The 20,554-nt window shown below is 36.8% G+C and overlaps 1 protein-coding gene across 2 annotated transcripts in view; it reads right to left on the bottom strand.

Moving 5' to 3' along the window:
• TRPC4 (transient receptor potential cation channel subfamily C member 4) overlaps positions 1–20,554 on the bottom strand; it is a 165,634-nt gene that overhangs the window by 41,199 nt on the left and 103,881 nt on the right. The window contains exon 4 of one of the 2 annotated variants that reach the window (XM_035323993.1): positions 4,162–4,498. In XM_035323993.1, the coding sequence (XP_035179884.1) occupies positions 4,162–4,498 (337 nt within the window). Of the gene's footprint in view, positions 1–4,161; positions 4,499–20,554 lie in introns of those variants that run through there. The other variant, XM_035324002.1, reaches the window with a different exon arrangement.

The raw sequence follows: 20,554 nt of genomic DNA, 5'->3' as shown, positions 1-20,554 counted from the left end.
GACCCATCTGCGGCCATCAGGCCAGGTGCCGAGTAGAGCGCCCTGTGGTCAAAGAACCCAAAATTCCTGTGTTGGCACCAGCCTCTGAGCACGTGTTTATCAGGTGGGCTTTTCGTGTCCTCTCTAAACAGGAGGATACTAACAGGAGGATATTAATGCTGTCATCCACTAATGAAAATGCTGCTTATGAATATTTGGAAAAAAGTCCTGTCTTAGAGGTGCATATAGAAAGGACAAAAGCTAAGTTGCAAGTTGTGGCATGGGATATTCCCTCTGATACCTGGAAAAAAAAATCACCAGTGGCTAAATGCAGGCATGGGCTGCTGAAATAGGTGGTAGAATATACATCCCCAGGGAAATTTCAAGTTTTGACTAAACTAGGGCCTGAGCAACTGATACAACTTTGTAGGCAGCCTGTGTTGAGCAGTGGTTTGGATTAAGGGGCCTTGAGTAGTCATTATATGCATTATCCTTCTTTGTGACTGAAATTGTGTTCCAGCTTTGTTAGGTATTATCTTCCTCCACTACACTTTGTCACTATTGGTTATATACTGTTTCATCTTACTGGCTGTATTATCCTTTATATCTGCTCCCTAGAACATGTCAATTTGTACTTTTGTTGTTGTTGTTGTTGTTTTTCACATTTTTTCCTACCAAATTTAGAATATGATGTGTAGTTTACATGCCACCTCTATTATCCCTTCATCTGAAGTGTCTTGCTATGCCGTCAATATGGATGTTCATTTTGTTAAGTATTGGCAAGAGTGTATATTCCCCATAGCAGTTTGTTGACCATGAATGTTTGCAGTTTGCAGTTTGCACAATTCCTGAACATTCTCTGTAGATTCACACATTCTAATAATCTGCATAAATCCCTGACAGAAAGAACAGGATAGTGTTCTAAATCTACTTTCTTCTAGTTTAAAGCTATTGTCCCTTGTCCTATCAGTACACTCCCTGACAGAGTCCCTCCCCAGCTTTCCTGTAGGCCCCCTTAGGTACTGGAAGGCCGCTGTAAGGTCTCCCTGGAGCCTTCTCTTCTCCAGACTGAACAACCCCAATTCCCTCAGCCTTTCTTCATAGGAGAGGTGTTCCAGCCCTCTCATCATCCTCGTGGTCCTCCTCTGGACTCATTCTGATATTTCCATGTCCTTGTGCTCGGGCCCCCAGAACTGAATGCAGTGCTCCAGGTGGGGTCTCACAAGAGCAGAGTAGAGGGGAAGAATCACCTCTTTTGTCCTGTAGACTGTACTACTTTTGATGCAGCCCAGGATACGGTTGGCTTTCTGGGCTGCAAGTGCACATTACCAGCTTCTCATCAACTAAAGTTGCCTTCTCACATGATCCAAAGCAAGTCAGGAACTGGAAAGATTCACTGGAAAGGTGATTATTGTTCTTCCTCACTTTTTTAACAATAGCGGTTTGCTGTTTTCTGACTTTTTTTTTTTTTTTTTCTCCAGTGATTACAGATTCTCAAGTGTAGAAGCTGGGCCTATATTTCTATAATGTGAAGAATCTGGCATGCTTGGAAAATCTGAATTAACAGCTTCTAAGAAGAAAAAAATAATTTTCCTTACTGACAAAAGCCTATTTCATATTTTCATATATGCAAGGACAGGAGATTCCAACTTTTCTTACCTGCAGAGTTTTCCACAACTCTTTCTTAAAGCTATAACATCAGCCTTGTTATACAGACTTATTGTTCCATGGATAATCACCACACACTGTAACATCTCTTGTATAATCATCTAATCATGTAAAAGACAAAATTAATGCAGAAGTTTCCTTAAGAGACTTTTAAAATGTAAAATTGATTGTCTCCATGGAAATGTAGCCCAATACAGGTTTTTTCCTCTGAACCTCCTACTCTGGTGACACTTTTAATATGTGCTAATTATGCTCATTCAGTCTTCTATTGCAAAGTAGTAGGTAAATGCTAATTACTGTTTAATTGTTGGAGAGCTAAGATCACTATGGACAATCCCCAAACCTCTTAAGTTCTATGAAATATATGAATGCTGAAATTCATTTGGAAGAGAAGCTGGAAAGTAGAGCCTCTCTTCCTCTCTTCATTTTTTATAGAGGTAGCTATTAAAATGTAAATTACATGCAGAACTATTTTAATGGCAAGAAAGACAAACAAAGAGTTCTATTGTTTAAAATGTTAATAGTTTTGACATGCTGTATTTGTTCCAGGATAACCTTTAGTTTGGGAAAAGGGTTTACTTGGTCACGTTCCCAATTTCAGAGTAAAGCTATAATCCTTGTGCCACATTAGTTTCATCTCAGACTTCAACATTTGTCACATACATCCATACATGCAAAGATATATCTTTGCACCTTTGAGATAGGATAACTCATGCAATTCAAGAGTGTTGTATATACTCTTTAAAGATAGTGCATAACAGTATACTATGAAGAGATTAGATAACAGATTAAATTTGTCCTGGAAACTAACCTTAGCTTATTGATAAGAACTTAACAAAATAAGTAATTTAATTTACTAAAAGATGACTGACTACAGTTTTCATATATGTGAATAGAAAACATCAGATTTTGACATTTATTCCTAAAAATAATAATAAAAAAAAAAGACGTATTTGTCACATGCTGCAGCAATATTTACCTATGCAAAGGAAAAGGAAAATACACCTTACAGTGAAGACTGGTGGTGAGGACTATGTTATGCTGTGCTATCATGTTGAAAATCCCAGATAGCAGTTACTTCTGAGAACTTCCCAAGTAGTGTGAACACGTTTTTGGTCATGGTTGCTTGTCTGATTAAGTGAAAGAAGTATGTAGCCCTGTCTCATGCTTCATGTAGTGACAAAGTGCTCTACTAAGGAACATATAGAGGAAAATCCACTGACTCGTTCTCTTTCTGTATGTCAGATACTGCCAATTAGTGTACTATAAATTCAATATTGCACTGTAAATTATATCAGCAATGATGCCAAAAGCCTTGTTGATTTGGTTGCTCTAAAAAAAGGCCTAGGAAAAGTTGCAAAACTGAAGAGAAGCAGCATCTTAATGGGAGGCTCTGGAAGAGGTAAGTGTATCGAAAGCCCACCAAAACATTTCAGAGAGTTAGTGCATGACCTTGTCTATGTGAGGATGATTTATATGAAAATATTAAACTTAAATCCTTGCAGTTAAAGCTGCTAAGTCCTTCCTTCTACAATTTCTTTTTAGTCAAGACCAGGTATATTTGGCCTGATGTGGTTAGGAATTAACTTATGTTGACTGAAATAAGAAACAGGGAAGAGACTGTGGCATGCCAAGAAAGGTAACATCTAGCAGGGGAGAAAGGCAAGGACAGGGAAGACCTAAGATAATGTGTTTTTATAGGACAGAGAAATCACACAGGCAGACATTTAAAGCTGGCACGGCCTATACAAAATATCCTTTCAATAAAACCAAGCTGAAATTTTATTTTGAACTATCAAGACAGAAGGTTAATCTTTTTCCTCTTTTGAAAAAAATCCTAGCAGATTTTCTTATGCCTTCTGGTGAGAAAATATTTTGCTTGAAGTTGTGTGACAAGTTCTCATCAGTGTTTTGGCATAGAAAAATTACTCTGCATGGATTTTTTAATTAAAATAGTCAATTGAAAATGCTGTTCAGCACTATTTACTACAGGTGGGTCTGTGATATTAAGTATTTGTTACCTTCATAGGCAACAGATGTCCGTGATAACACCAGAATTAACACTGTACCTTTTTCTAATACATGAAAAATATTTCAGTGGTAAAGAAACCCCTTTTTAAAAGCTAGACTAGCAAAGGAAAAAAAGAAAAAGGATATTAGAAAGGAATAAAAGGAATTGGAGCAATTTCTGCCCCAGAGAAAAGAAGAAAATAGATATTAAAAATATTATCACTATTTCTTTTTCAGGCCTCTACTTAATCACGTACTGCTTAATCTTTTCCCTTGCTGTATTATGTCAGACACTACTGGGTGGGTACACTTTGGATTTTTAAACACTTTCCAAGTTGTCCACTAATTCCACTAAGTACTGGAGCAGATGTACCATTTGCCTGTTCCAATAGATCAGTAATTTATAACAGCACTCTCCGCCATATCTTCCTGCATCAGAAATGCTTGGAAAAACCACAGGTTTCAAAACACTTTTAACTGTATTTTCTTTAGCAATACATTTACCCAGGACCCACGGTAATATCATCCACTCGACGATGGTTGGTGGCGGTCCCTGCATGCTCACGTCTGACCTGTCAATGTGCTGAGAGGCAAGCAGCAGCAGGAACAGAAAAGTCAAGTAGGATGCAGTATGGCAGATAAATTTGATAAATGGCTTTCTGATGAACAGCCCTAATGGGCTTTTGGGAGCTATCAGGTAGCACACAGAGAAGACGGGGAAAAGAAGTCCTATCACAACACATGTCAACATCTTCACAGCCCAGTGTCGCCTCCTCCATCCAGGGAACTCATCATACCAGCGGGATGCAAGCAGCTGCTGGCAGTTAGGTTGGGCAACAAACTGCAGAAAGAAGAGAGGGAGACAGTTATTTCTCTATTATCATTATTAAGTTAATTCCATGCTATATATGTTACAGTAAGTAACCTCTGGATAGAGATTTAAAAAAAAAAATAAAAAAAATCCACAGCCTTTGCACGCCCATTCATGGTGATAATACCAGCAAGGCAGGGCTGGGTCAGCCTTCCCTTCCTTCAGTGCAAAAAATATGCTAGAACCCCATATCTTCCCAAGATTCACTTTTCACAGTAAAGCTGAACTTCCCCATGTTACAGTATACAAGGAGAGAAAGGACTGTAAACCACAGATACCTCAAAATCTGATTTCAAATTCAAAAACATGTTTACAAAGACTACTTCCATAATTTAAGTAACAAAACTTGTGGAGAATAGTTAGAACATCAGGTGAAAGACACTATGAAAACGAAAAGCATTATATTTCCTGCCAAAGCACAAATAAGATCTGTAAACAGTAAAACTGAATTCAACAGCCAAAAATGAACTATTCTCAGTATGTTCGCTGCTAATTCTTTAAGAATCAAGTTTACATACTTTTATACTAGACAAAATTCCAACATATATTACACAATGCTTGCACAATATGAACTAAGCATTAGCATTCCCCAGTGCTTCACTAAACCTTGTCAGGCTATATTCCTATCCTGTACATCCCTAATGCTTTCTTTTTCAAAAGGGGACATACAGTAGTAGCATGCTAGACTTGACATAAGAAATATAGAATAGAAGCAACATATGCACCAAAGAGACCCAGAGTTGTTGTATTCTTTTACTTTTTATTTTTTATTTATAAATAAAATTAGCAAAATAATCTTCTTCCTTCTTAAGTTACATGCATACGTACATACATACATTGGATTAAATCAGAAGACTTAATAAAGCTACGTAGGAAATTCTTTATCGTATTAAATAATAAAAGTGTTAATTTACACAAAATATTTTTATATTTGAGTCTTAATTAAATGCACCTAGTTTTGAATTTTACATGATTTTGGCAACACTTATAACCAGAGAAGCCAAGTTCTTTTTTGGGATGAGTAATAGGCAACTTTAAGAGTTTCTGAAATTACCGGGACTCCTACTAGAGAAAATGTTATTTAGACTGGAATGAAATGAGAGTCAGCATGCATCTTTCTATATATGTCTGGATCTTGTCAGTGATGTTAACCTGAGCCAAATTAAGACCTGGTATATGTTAATGAAATGCCAGTGTCCTTAACAGAGACATATTTGCCTACCAGACACCAGTACTGAAACTGCCTGTTGTGAAAGATAATCTTCTCTAACCATAAGCATCTTGAAAATAGCCTTAAAAACATATAACAGTGTTCTTTTCTGCTGGAAAAAAAAAAAAAAATGCATTCACAAGGTTTCAGGGTGTTTATTTCATGATACAAATGCCTAGAAAAATACTGCATATAATCAGAACAGACAGTTTCTAAGTTATGTGTTGCCAACTTTTTAATGGGGGTCTCCCTTCAAAAAATCTCACCTCAGCTTGCTTTGGTAGACACAGATTATTGCTTTGTTTGACTAGTGAAAATATTATGATCTTTGGATTAATTCCTGAGTAGAATATTTTCCTCACCCTCTCTCCCTTCCAAGTGTGGCAGATCCATGTTTGTTTCCCCTTCTTCACCTTCTTCATAATGTATCCCTAATACAAATCATCTCACCTTCTAAAAGTAGTTCCTAAGTCTTGCATCTGTCCCCTCTCAAGATCTTTAGGCCACCCTCATTATTTTGGGTAGCCAGGTGAAGGAACAACTTTCAGTGTTTACCTCAAAGGATAGTAGGGGATGTGTGGGGCATATTCCTTGACAATTTTGTTATTATTATTATTATTATTATTATTATTTTCTATGTCCACCAAGTACTGGGCTGGTCTGAGACTGTGTAGACCAGAATTGATGCAGAAGTATCTCTTGGCATGAAGAGAAAGATGCCCGCCGACAACACCGTAAGGAAGATGCTGTACACTGTTGGCAGTAGCTGCTTAGTCCTAACATTTATACAGATTATAATGCAAAACATCCGGTGTTAATAAAGGAAAGGAGGTATAATTGTAACATTTCTGAGCAGACATAAAAAATGTTTGTTGCTTCCTAATATCCCTATAATTCTATTTTTTCAATAAATTATCTCTCATAGTATTCTTCAACTTACGACTGTTACCAGTGTGACACGACAATTTATGCACCGCTCAGATCCTCCGACAATAAGGGAAAACTAACTTATATTATACATTTTATGTGGCTAGAGTTAGGGCAACTACCACTGGCAATGTACTTTAAATGAATTAACAAATATAAAACAAATATAAAGGGAATAATTGGATGGTATGGACCAAGCATATAAAATACTATGTCAGCACTTCATGAACTGCACATGTAGGGAAGCAGTTCTAGTAGTGTGGGCAAGGGACTATAATAGAACTGACAACACAATGTCTACAGATGATATATTCAATTTCTGGGAGATCCAGATAGCTAGTTTCATGCTGTCACTTTTATTGAATAACACTGTTGGCAATGTTAGTGAACAATGTCCTAAAGCAATGAAACTCTTCATTGCAGTCTTTTCTTTATGGTTCTGAGCTCCATGGGCCATATATATACACTATGAACTATTATAAAGGGTCTTCAGATATCTGGAAAATTAACCTAAATCTCTTGCTGACACTTCTTTTAGAGTTATGATTTTCTGCATTGTTTATCATGGAATTGCATAACATTTTTTAAAACGTCCATATTAGTTTCCACATTTGACTAGTGGCTCCATTTTTGTGCTAAAGACATTGTCACCATGTGCGGCAAAAGTTGTTGAGTAGTGATAACTACACTTACTATATTAGCTGAAGAATGTGGCATGTTCTTAAATGGAGAACTGTTGTTCAGGCACCCAGATTGCAGCAGTTGGTGCTGTAGGTTACTGGCTTTTTTTCTCAACTTCACGGAGAGGGGAAACGTTACCACACACTGCATCTCCTTTCTTGTCCTTGGGGATGTGTCTCCTCACAAGCAAATGAAGGGAAGATGATGTGTTCCCATGCCTTTTTCTCATGTGTTTGAGCACATCATATAGGAACTGGGAGCTGGAAGATCTTCCTGGGCCCCACTGTTTAAATGCTGCCTGTATAGGCTGTCTCAGAGACATTACTCATATATTGCATTAGATTATATAGGTCAATTTTATTAGTGATCATGAATGAGTATTCCAGTTGACATTTTGATTAATTCAGTAAAAAAACTTATTAAAAAAAAAAAAAAAAAAAAAAAGCTTACATCAGATTTATACTCCAACTATTGCAAGCTCTTCCATTAGAAAGGACTGAGAGATGTGGATGGAAAAAAAAAAAATGCTCCAAGCAGTATTTTCTCTATAAGTGGGTTGGACCACATCTAGGATGATATAGGTCCTCTGCTGAACTAGGGGTCTATAAAAAATTTAAATATATGTTTTGCACAAATATTTTACAACTAGCCAAATTAAGAGTACTCTGTGACAGTAATTTGCCAGTTCTGCATTGCCTATGCCAAAATATTTTCCCTGTAATATAATTTTTCTTCCTTAATTGGAGATACTACATTCTGAGGCATTCAAAGTATTTTTTGTACTGTCAGTGCTATGTTATTTGGCTTTGACATTGTCTCCATATAATTAGCAATCAGCATGTTTATATTTTCACATTACAATGCCTTTCACTAGCTTCCAGCAGTTTATAATTATGTGAGGGATTTTGCTGTAATGATTATTCCTAGTTGCACAACTTTTGCTCCTTCACAGAGACTGCTTGTCTGAAAGTGTTTCGGTGTTCATTCTCTTCTTCATCAGCAATTATTCATAGTGCCAGCAAAAAACCGTCTGATATAAATAATAGCAGAGGCAGATTCTAATGATACCTAAGTATATACATTGTGCATAATTTCATTTTCACTGCTATTACATCTGATTTGTAATTTTGCTATAATGAATATTCTAGTGTCAATGGAAATTATGAAGAAATAATATAAGTGGTACTGTTAACTTTCTAACTTACTGTTAAAGACTTTCTAGAAGTAGTAGTTTTTATAAATGTAAGTATTTTTCTGAAGTAGATATGAGTCATCATAAGTTAAGTTAGTTTTTGTCATGTGTAGCATGACATCATTAGGTATTCATTTAATTATATTAGGAAATATACAAAGACATCAGCAAAACATAACAGTTGTTACTGAGTGCTCATTTTTATGCTTACAAAGCAGTCTAACAATACCTGAGGTCGAAATTAAATTCTCATTCTGAGATTAGTAGGTGTTTTAGTATATGTAACAAGCAAAAAAGAATGTGATTTATCATCTAAAAATAGAAAGTTGCCAAAGAAAAATGATTTTTTTTGACTTTATATATGTGTTTAAATACATGCTGTAATACAGAAAACTCTCCTTGATGTAATTTTCTAATGCATGAATATTAAAGAAGGCATTGGGGATGTGGGGGAGATGGGGGAGGGGTGTGAAGCAAAAATAAATGGTTAACAGAAATTTTCTTATAATATATTTTTAAAGCCTTGGGTCAGGTTCTCTGTTGTGCTGTTTTCTACTGCCATTACAGCCAAGTTGGTAGGAAAGGTTAGCACTGGTATCTGCTACTTTACCACACACATTTTGCAATGATTATACTCCAGTTCAACGAAAATTAAGCACAGTTACTTTTACTTTCTCTATAATGTTTTATATTTTCTTAGTTTACATATGTTTCCAGATACATTATGAAAACCCAAGCTCTTCTAGTTATGTAACTTCAAATTTAGATGTCAAAATTCTCTCTCTACTGATAGTAAAAATTATATTTGCTTGCCAGATGACTAATGACAGATTCAAGTTCCAATCTCATTAAGTAGATTCCTAAATTTGGTATATATTTTTTTTCTTTCTCCTTCTAGAGACATCACTACATATTCATTCTCCTCTATATCTCCTCCCCTCCCCATTCCCACCCCTACCCCCCCCTTCCCCCAAGCCTAGTCATTGACCTAAGTCCATAAAGCCTGTTTATGGACTTGGGCACTTTGTGAAGACCAGTTCATCAAGTCAAATAACATTGAAATGCAATTTCAATTCTTTAACTTTCTTGACTGGATCAGCACTACATTTTCCTTTCTGAAAGCTAGGAATCATTCTTTGGACTTCTTTGGGTACATTTCTACTGTTTGTTTTCTGCCTCAGGCCAGGAACCCGGGCACTGCTGTGCCAATTGCTTTGAATCTTTGATGTCCATCCTGTGCAAGCACTAGCCAACTGGAGAAGGATGTTGTTATAATGATGATTCTTCCAGGAATCAAACCTGGGTCAATTTTTCCTCAGCTCTGCCTGCAGCTTTGTCATTAATGAAACTAACCAGCTAACTCAGGATACTACCTGAAAGGGCAATCAGCTTCAGTTCAGTTCCTTTAGTAAAACAAATTCAGTGCATAAAGATGCCTTTATACGGCTCTCACAGAGAACAGCATACAATGCCAGTGTTTTTTATAGCACTTGTAAAATGGAATCATAGAACCGTAGAATGCTTTGGGTTGGAAGGGACCTTAAAGATCACCTAATTCCAGCCCTCCCCCCTGCCATGGGCAGAGACACCTCCCACTAGAACAGGTTGCCCAAAGCCCCAGCCTGGCATTGAACACCTCCAGATATGGGTCGCATGCAACCTCTCTGGGCAACCTGTTCCAGTGCCTCACCACCCTCCGCATGAAGAATTTTTTCCTTATATAAAATCTAAATCTACTTTCTTTTAGTTTAAAGCTATTGTCCCTTGTCCTATCAGTACACTCCCTGACAGAGTCCCTCCCCAGCTTTCCTGTAGGCCCCCTTTAGGTACTGGAAGGCCTAAGGTCTCCCTGGAGCCTTTCCTTCTGCAAGCTGAACCACCTCAACTCCCTCAGCCTTTCTTCATAGGAGAGGTGTTCCAGCCCTCTCATCATCCTCATGGTCCTGCTCTGGACTCATTCTAATACTTCCATTTCCTTGTGCACTGGGGCCCAGAGCAGTGCTTCAGGTGGGGTCTCACAAGAGCAGAGTAGATGGGGAGATTCACCTCCCTCTACCTGCTGGCCACGCTTCTTTTGATGCAGCCCAGGATACTGTTGGCTTTCTGGGCTGAGTTCCTATCCTAGTGTTTAACTTAGAGTATGAGAAGCAACAAAAGAAAAGGAAAACATAAAAGCAAAGACTGAAATGCTTCATTAAAATGATTAATGAACGTTATTGTACAAACAATGATGTTGCAGGCTTTTTGCATTTTAAATTTCCTTTTTGCCACACCAACACAAGCAGAAACCCTCCATTTGATTTGTCAGTACTTCTCAGTGAAATGAATCAGCATACAGAAAACTATTAAATATCTAATAATAAGTCAAGGCTTATCTATAATTGGAATGACTATGATTAATTGCTTAGAAAAGGCTATAGCCATTGAAAATAGAATGCAGTTCTTAGGAACCAGCTATGCATGAATAGCCTTGTTAGACTTCCCAGTAATAAAGAAAAAATAATCACATCTTGGGCTTGGGGATGAGCATGTAAATAGCTCAGAACATTAGAACTGAGATGCGGGTATAATATTTCTAGTTCCCATTCTGGGAAAGTATTAGGCTTGAGTACCACAACTCAAAATATTTCAAAATCATTTTAAAAAATATTTAAAAAATATTTAAAAACATTTAAAGAACACCTGTTAATATCTAGAGAGAAAATACAATACGAATTTGCTGCCATTATATCAGATCACTATTTTTACACAGCTAGCTGGTGCATTTCCATGCATAATAATCTAAAAAATAAGGCTGATATTTATATGCAAGGTCCTACATTTGGGACAGAATAACCCTGTGGAACAGTACAGGGTGGATCTGACTGTCTAGGGAGTAGCTTTTCAGAACAGACATTGGGACAATGGAAAGGAAGAACGTGAACATGACTGTGCCTGTGCAGTGCATGCTGGGCTGCAGTAATGCAAGTGTAGCCAGCACATCAAGGAAGGTGATAATTCCCATCTGTCTGGCACTTGTGAGACCACGTCTGGAATGCTGTATTGTTTTGGGTCCCCCACTATGACAGAGATATGGGAAAATTGGAACAAGTCAAGCAGGGCACCCCCACGAGGTTGTGGGACTTGATTGCATGATGCACATGGAGAGAACAAAGGAAGCGTGTAAGCCTGAGAGACAACTCATGGGTTTCACTTGCTGTCTTACACAAACAAAAGGGAAGTTATGGACAAAAGCAGTTTGTTTGTTTGTTTGTTTGTTTGTTTTTGGGGGGGTACAAAAAGAAAGGATGAGGATGGTTACAAGCTGCAGCAAGACAAATTATTGTTGGATCTAAGGGAAATTGTTCTTATATTCCGTATGATCACTGGATGAGGAGGAAAGATACAGATTCTCCATCCTCAGGAATAATCACAATTTGTCTGGAAAGTTCCTTAGCTACCTGTTTTAACTCCAATATTAGCCTGGTTTTGAGAAGGAGGTCAAACAAGATGAGCTTGTGAGGTATTTTTGAAGTAAGCATTTTCATTATCTTACTTATACTAAAACACATTTTTTAGTAAGAGCCATAGTAGTTGTGTTTACAGGTTTGAATTTATTTAGGTTTGAATTATTTTTCTATGAACAGAATGTATTGCTAAGATCTTTTTCATGGTTGGTTATTCCCTTTGAAAAGAGGAATAGACTTTCTGCCTGTCTGCCTGATATCACTGAACCATATTATTGCCAAATACATAAAACCATTTCAACTATTCCAAACATTTGTGCTGTAATAATATGTGCATCACGTTTAGGTAAAAAGGCATAATAGTCAAAATATTTTTTTTAATTCCCTATCACTTCAATCTTATTATTTCCCAAGGTTTTTTCTTTTTTCTTTTTTTCCTTTTTTTTTTTTTTTCCCCAGATATTTCTGACAGTAAGTTTGCTGTTTGCACCAATAGTTTTTATAAAATAAGCTAACTGTTGAGAGAATAGAAAAAGCAGATAATAATTCTCCCAGTACCCATTCTAACACTGAATAAAATGAGATTATAAACAAATTTGTTCATAACCTTAGGAGATCAAAATCAATATATATCCTAAGCAACTTCGTATATTAGCATGGGTAGAAATAACATGCATCACTCATAGCATACAGTTCATGTAAATCATTCTATCAAGTCAAATTGATTTGGGAACAAACAGACACTTATACAAAGGATAGTCTGGAAAGGAAGGAAGGACAGAAGGAAGGACGAAAGGAAGGACGGAAGGACGGAAGGAAGGAAGGAAGGAAGGAAGGAAGGAAGGAAGGAAGGAAGGAAGGAAGGAAGGAAGGAAGGAAGAAAAAGGAAAGAAAAAGAGAAAGAAAGAAAGAGAAAGAAAGAAAGAAAGAAAGAAAGAAAGAAAGAAAGAAAGAAAGAAAGAAAGAAAGAAAGAAAGAAAGAAAGAAAGAAAGAAAGAAAGAAAGAGAGAAAGAAAGGAAAAGTCTAAACCACTCAGCAAATACCAGCAGTATGTTTCTTACAGTGAAACTGGTTTTGTGTCCTGTATCACTAAGGCTTCTATTACAAATGAGAGGGTGACAGAATCAGTGAATTCACTAATATCCAGCTCATTGTACCATTTTCTCTACTTTTATAGCTGCCAGATTGCCGGAAGGAAAAGTTACAAATTAATATACCAACCTTTCAAAATTCATGAGGGTACTACAAATATGTTGAAAGCAACTGAAGCACGGAAAGCAACAGGAGTTCAGTTCAAGAAGAATTAGCTGGGAAAAGCTCTGAGTAAGGGAAGGGACTAGAAAAGTTAGATTCCTTCTCTGGACAATACTTGCTCATCTGAGAATTTCTATGGACATCACTGGAGACTGCCTTGCTCCTCCTTTGAGCGGGGGCCAAACAAGTTAGAGAGATATTTTTAGCTTCATTTTCCTTTTTTGGACATTCTTTCAGATTTGAGCAGGTTATTATTTAGAAGAAATAAAACTGACCACAAAAAAAAAAAAAAAAGAAAAAAAAAAGAAAAAAGCTTTTTATTTTTATTTTCTTCATGGTCAGGCTCTGCCTTTTTCTGTGAAGAGAATCCTTGGAGCACTGATGTTTTGTCATGTTATTTGACTTACAGATGAGCTCTTATTATTTATTTTTTCTTCCTGTAAAAACAATGGTAATCGCCTTCCATTAGTACCAGGTAAATTTCAGTTTCACTCCCTTAGCTTAGCTTATGAGGTGCCATCATGCATCCTGATGTGAAAAATGGATATGAGCACAAATGTTTTTGACTCCAAGCTTATGTGTTCTAGCCAAGTGATCAGAGAGCCAGCAACTGAGTCATGTTGAACTCCAAGGTTTCCCATTTTCTTTGGAAGCTGTTTATTATGAGAAGCTTGTGTGGAACTGTTCTCCAAAGATTCCCCAAAATCAGTGTAAATCCTGTTTTCAGAAAGCTTGATGCTATTTGAAGGGTTGACTGAATACATAATTAGGGAAATGACAGAAAAATAAACACACTGACTTATTACAAAGGAATTTAAACTAGATAAAACAATAAACTCCATATTTTCTCTGTAAATTTTCTATTAAACTGTTGTAGGGAGGGCTGGCCTTGTAGTTTAATTAATATTCATGAAAATAATATATATAGTCACTCAATCTGCTTTTCTTTCTCTTCAAATTCTTCAATGTTTTTCATCTTTAAGTTCCTCTTGTTTAACTTGGTTATGTATTTACCTGAGAAATCCGATAGTCACTCAGCTCCTGCATAAAGACTCAGATTAAATGATAGGTCTTTGGCAGTGACAGTCAGTAAGCATTATTCTGAGACCATTTGCAGGAGAAATGCATGTTTCATAGTAAGTCTATAGCAGATGCATCAATTGTGTGTCAAGTGTGCACTTCATGAACTTTTCTTCTGTACTTCAGAGATGGCGGTTTTCATCAGTTCATTATCTTTGCAATTCACCATTCCTCCCATTTTTGCTTTATGTGAGTTCAGAACCAAAGTTCCTTACAACCACCATGTGCAGCTTATGTGATTTAAACACAGAATATGAAACTTGGGAAGGGTTACAAGAAGTATAATTGCTCCAAAATCTCCTTTATGCTCATGAGCAAATTGTGGTTCAAGAAAATGTCATTCTTTTGTGAACTGACCTAAGAAATACTTACTTCCCCATAATGTGAAGATATCTAAGATAGCTGTTAATGAAATCCTATGAATCAGGAATCTGCCAGACTTGAGAAATAATGACAGTCCTTTGGTAGTCTTTTTATCCCTTTGAAGCCTTGTTATTTGTAGCTAGCTATTGCAGTCTGGTACCTCAATGAAACATTTCTCACTGTTCTTGTACAAAAAGATGTCGGAACACTACTGTCTTCTTTCATGGTAAACGACCAGAAGGAAGGAAGGAAAGAACCAATAAAAGTACACTTGATTTTCTACATATGCATGACTTTTAGGGATGTTCAGGCTATATCTACACCAACATATCAAACAGTGACTGAGTTTGAGCACTGGATCCCAGTCATTCACTCTACCTATTTGTCTGTTTCCAGTTTTGACCACTCCAGCTGGCTTTATGCAAGGTAAATCTACAACTGCCTATAGTGTCACTTGGTCTCAGGGCTAAACTATGGTCTTCTTTCATTTAGCATTATAGACAAAGCCTCAGATACCAGTTAGGTAAACAATATTTAACTGAACTGCATGGTGCATTTCTACATTATACTGGTATTTCTAAAATTTTGAAGATGTTTTTGTTTGCCCAACATCCACAGATATTATTAAGGAGATGGAGTAGAACTCATTCACTTATATTTTTAGCTAAAGAGGTATATTTTATTAAAAAATATGGGATAAAATTACCATTTGCCAAAAGCTAGAAGTGGAGGAGACATATTGTGTATACGCACTGATATAAGCAAATGCTGTGTTTTGGTCCCAGTGGGTCTGAGGGCACATTCTTCCTTAAGAAATCATGGACAATTTGTTCATTGGCAGAGAAATACACTCCATAAGCTGTTGTCACTGCATGACATGCATGCCCCTGCTTCTACTCCAGCATGTCAGAAAGGATATGTTTGTAAGAAACAGCTGCTCTTTAATCCATGTGGAATACAGTTCACTGGTGCTCTGAAGGAATATTATCTGCTGCTTCTTTTTCACTCTCCTATCATGTTAATCATATGCAATCTGATCATATGCATGAAGTCACGATTCCCTAAACTAAAATTTAATTCAAAACAAGACATATGTTATAATTAAGAATAAAGAAAATTATTGTAGAGTGAAAGATAAGGGAATAAGGAGTAAAAAATTCAAGCAAGCCCACAATAACATTGGAGTTTCTGTGTGACGTGTGATTTAAATTTAGATTGCACATGCCCTTTACTTCTCCTCCACTTAGGCATAACATACAGGTGCTAACAAAATCAGCCAGCTGGACTTCTGTCTTGACCCACAGGCAGGCTGGGTGATGCCTTCTGAGCTAGTATCTTGATTCTTATTTATTCTGTCTCTTCAGTATCTATTCTCCACAGTATCCAACCTGCAGTTGTAAATGCCTGATGCTAATAGCATTAAATATGGTAATCAGAGAAACAAAGCTTCTTTCCTACCAACTGGCACTCTCAAATTTACTCCCTAAATACCACCTTGCTAAGCCTCCTGTTAGGTCAAACCCCAGCAGATGCTGTAATGCTTCTGTTTCCAGCTTCTATCACCACACCTCAACGAAAGGAAGAGAGGATGTCAGCCAAAACAATCCATAGTTGGAAACTAAACTGTAATGTTAACTGACTTACATATTAATCGTCAGGGAAAAAGCAACAGCACTCATTTTTTAACTGTAAGCTTCTTTAGTGCTTCGTTTTAGAACTTCAAAGACAATTTCTTTTTTTTTTTCCTCTTTTTTTTTTTTTTCTGTGTATGGGGGATTTTAAAAAACTCAACAAGGGATCTGACACACAAAACCTTTAATTGTTCAACTTTCAGAGATTGCAAGGGCAAAAACTAACCTCCTGTTTTGAAGAGAAAACAGGAAGGCAGATATATCTTACTCCTGTTTTGGGGAATTTTTTATTTTCTTTTTTATTTTCTGCACCCTCTGGACCTGTTACAGAACACAGCTTTTCCATGGAAATTCAGGGAGGATAAAAGCTAAAAGACTCACAGCTGAGAGAGCAATTGTATGGGCAGAATATTTGTATTGGTATGTTACAACTATGGTCAATTTACATTAATTGTAAAGAAATGAAGGCAGAAATCAAGGGAAATTTGCTGCCTTATTTTCTCTTTGAAAATTATAAGATAATGATTTTCACCTAAGAATTTTGTATTTTGAGGTGGTATCACAGTAATTGTTCAGCATTTGATAGAGGAAGAGTAATATGCATTTGCTAAAGAGCCCATTCTTTTATTTTTTTCTTTTTTGTTGTTGTCATTTTTGTTTTGTTTTGTTTTGTTTTGTTACTAATTTAGTTCCAATACTGTGTATTACACTTTGGGGAAAAAAATCTGTAAACAAACACTTCCATGTTCTCTCTTCTGATATGATAAATCATTTTATACTGATCTACCCTTTTTCTTGCTTAATCATATGAAAAATCATATTGCTTGGTTATTTCAAATGCATTGAACTATATGTAAAGTTAAATATCTCTGGAGCACTGCTACTGTATTAATAACAACAACAATGTTCTTACTGTGCTCTTAAAAGGTGCTAAGAATTAAGAAGATATAAAAATGCTCTCTCTTTATGATTGCAGCTGAAATGACAGAACATGTACTGGTAGGCACATATAAGAAAGACTCACATGACTGGAATTCTTAATACCACAGAAGGAGAGAAAGGCAATTATTTGTCATCCCCTGTACACTTGATGACAGGTTCACAGAGACTTCCAAGCACACTGGCCTCAATACATATGACTCCTTGATTCCTGTCATTGAATCATAGGATAATTCAGTTTGGAAGTGACCTCAGGTGGTCTTTTTACCAACCTCAATCCATGGTCAGCTATCAAACTGGGTTGCTCAGGGCTTTATCCAGTTGAATCTTGAAAACCTCCAAGGATGGAGACAAACTCCCTGCAAAACCTTTTCCACTGCCTGACTATCCTCATAGGAAAGCTTTTTCCAGACTGAACTTTTCTTCTGGAAAATGATATCCATTGTTTATTGTCTTTCCACTGGGCACCCCTCTGAAAAGCTTGATTTTGTATATTCAGTGACCTTTCTGTAGACATTGGCAGGTGATGTTGGCTCACCTGTAGCTGCCTCTGCTCCAGGTTGAATCAACCCTGCTCCCTCGGTCCCTCCTCACAGGGGAAGTACTTCAGCCTCCCCACAGTCTCTGTAGCCTCTGGACTATCTCAGATTTATTGATGTCACTTTTGTATTGAGGGCCCCACAGCTGGATGCAGAGTTCACATGTGGTCTAAGGAGTGTTATTTAAAGGGGGACAAGCCAAGCACTCGCCTAAACATACTGGCTATATTCCTGTTACTACAGCCCGTGTAATTAACCTTCTTTGCTACTGGCCTGTGCTTGGGTGGAGGTGCTCACACGTCCAGCTTTTTTTCTGCAAAGCTGCCAAGGAGTCAATCCCAAAGCCTGTGTCATTGTAGAGGCTTCTACCTTCCCAGGTCCAGGACTTGGCACTTGTTAATGCTGAATTTTATTAGGCTCCTGTCAGCCTCTTACTCCAGCCTGGCAACCATGTCCTTGAGGATATCAACTGGTCTCTCTAACTTGGTGTCACCTGCAAACTTTTCAAGAGTGGACTCCTTTATCATTCACTTCTCTGATACATCTGTTGAATAAGCAAATGGCCAGTACAGATCCTTGCAGCACTGAAGTTTTTAATCATCTTCAGGTAAAGCATGGCTCATTAAACAACCCTTTGATCTTGACCATCCAATCAGTTTTTTACCTATCTTATTGTACTATCCAGTCTGTAACATCCTAACTCCTAAATTGGATACAACAATATAGTAAGAAATAGTGTTGAAAGTCTTATTAAAGTCAATGTAAAATAAATCTCTTAGGCAACAAATCTAGTTAGTGTCCAAGCAAATACGTATACTCTGATTGCAAAAATCTCAACAGAATGTTTAATTTCAAAAGCAAGCCAACTTCAAATCTATGTAATTGTAAGTATTCACTAGGTTTTGTTTAACCGTCATTTCTACACAATAATTTGCAATGATTATACCTGGAAAGATCCGTCACTGAAAACAAAAATTCTCTCCCTCCCAGATCAATTTTGTCAAGGTTAAGTATAGAGCAAAGAACAATTTTTTCACAGCCAGGCTAGGAAGACCTAGCCTTAAGTTACTTTAATGGAAATGACAATGGCCTCTCTTCATTCAAGTGTAATTATTCTACTTACCTTAATGTGACTTGACTAATGTATTTGTATTGAGAATATACAGTGAAAGAAAAGTTTGTTGTCTTTATTTTATTTATTTATTTATTTATTTATTTATTTATTTTTCTTTATTGCATATAGAAGCTCTTTATTTCAAGATTTTGACTTTGGGTTTGAATAAGCTCACTACTGATTTCTAGCTTTGGAAATAATGATAAAAAGATGGCTTGACACAAGAGGAGTCTTACAGGCTGCCATACTTCTAACAGCCATTACCCCCTGCAAACTTTCCATCTAATCTTGAAAATCAAGTAAAATTCCCTCAAACCAAAACTCTGGAATGCAGCTTTACATCATGTTTATTTCTCTACACGAAATCCAAAGTCATTCAATCAATCTCTGTATATTGGTGGGAGCTCCCAAGCACTTGATTTTGCTGGGAGGAAAATGCTACCTGTATGAACAGTATAAGTCCTACAAAGCTATTTGTCATGGGTTCTTTGCCAGTTCCTCTGTAAGGTAGATACATGGGTTATGGTGGTTAAAGGAAAGCTATATTTCATCAAAAAGTGAAGAGCAAGTTCAAGTATGGACAACAGTTCAGTGAACACTGAGTTTTGCATGTTTCTATTAAAATTGCTGACTCTTAATCTGTATATAGCCAGAAACGTAACATTGTTTAAGAAAAGCTGATCTATGTTTGATCACTTTGTTAAACCAAACACAACCTGTCCAGACTGCATGAATGATACCTTCTCTCTAAAGCAGGACAAACATTTAGCATGTTCCGTCTTTACACTCCAAAGAACTCTAAAATGAGGTCTAAATCCATGCTTAAACACATGACTGTGTATAAACAATGTAGATGAGTCTCTGTGGGAAACTCAATTTTGTCTCTGAACTTTCTGGTTAATATAGACCCAGAAGGGAAGCTGTATCTTCAACTGCCAAAGAGATTCCAGTAAACAGACACTCCAGGTTCATCTATCTCATTTTAAGGAGCTTTTCTAGTTCTCAGAATAGAATATCAAGTCTTTCACAATATTAGCTTACGGCTGTTGTTACTTACCTTCAAGAAATTTTGTTCTATCCTTCTTAAATAATTTTACCTTCTCTTTACCTTGTATAACACATCTAGTTATCTCATGCCTCCTCTGCAATCAGTGGAAGGACCGTAGGTGGTGCCAAAAATGATTTTGTTCTTAGACAGCCTGAGTTGCTATCTGGAAATGTCTGTCTCTTCCCATCAAATATGAAGAGACCCTAGGCTAAGATGCTGACAGGTACCTTACTTAAATACCTGGTTATGTGGAAGGACTCACAGCACCAACCAACACACTACAAAAATGGCTATTTATGGTTTCAATTTGCATGCCATTAAAAGGGAGAAAAACAGGGAAAAAAAAAAAGAAAAAAAAAAGAAAAAAGAAAAAAGAAAAAGAGTCCAAGCCTTGAACTACTTTTATTAATAACGTGTCAAACCTTTTTTACCTTCTGTTACATTTTCAGCTTGGCTTAATGTCAAATGCTGCATAACTGAGTCATGTCTTTTTGTAAACCCTAACAGGGCTGCTAATGAAACCTTTAAGGTTAGCTATTTAGAACAACCTCTAATTTAAATGAATACATTACCCTGCTAATTAAATATTATCATCTTTTCT

Source organism: Oxyura jamaicensis, chromosome 1 (genome assembly GCF_011077185.1).
Source record: "Oxyura jamaicensis isolate SHBP4307 breed ruddy duck chromosome 1, BPBGC_Ojam_1.0, whole genome shotgun sequence".
Taxonomy (NCBI): Eukaryota; Metazoa; Chordata; class Aves; order Anseriformes; family Anatidae; genus Oxyura; species Oxyura jamaicensis.
Note: the sequence above shows the minus strand (reverse complement) of the source record. Positions and strands in the feature narration are given on the sequence as shown.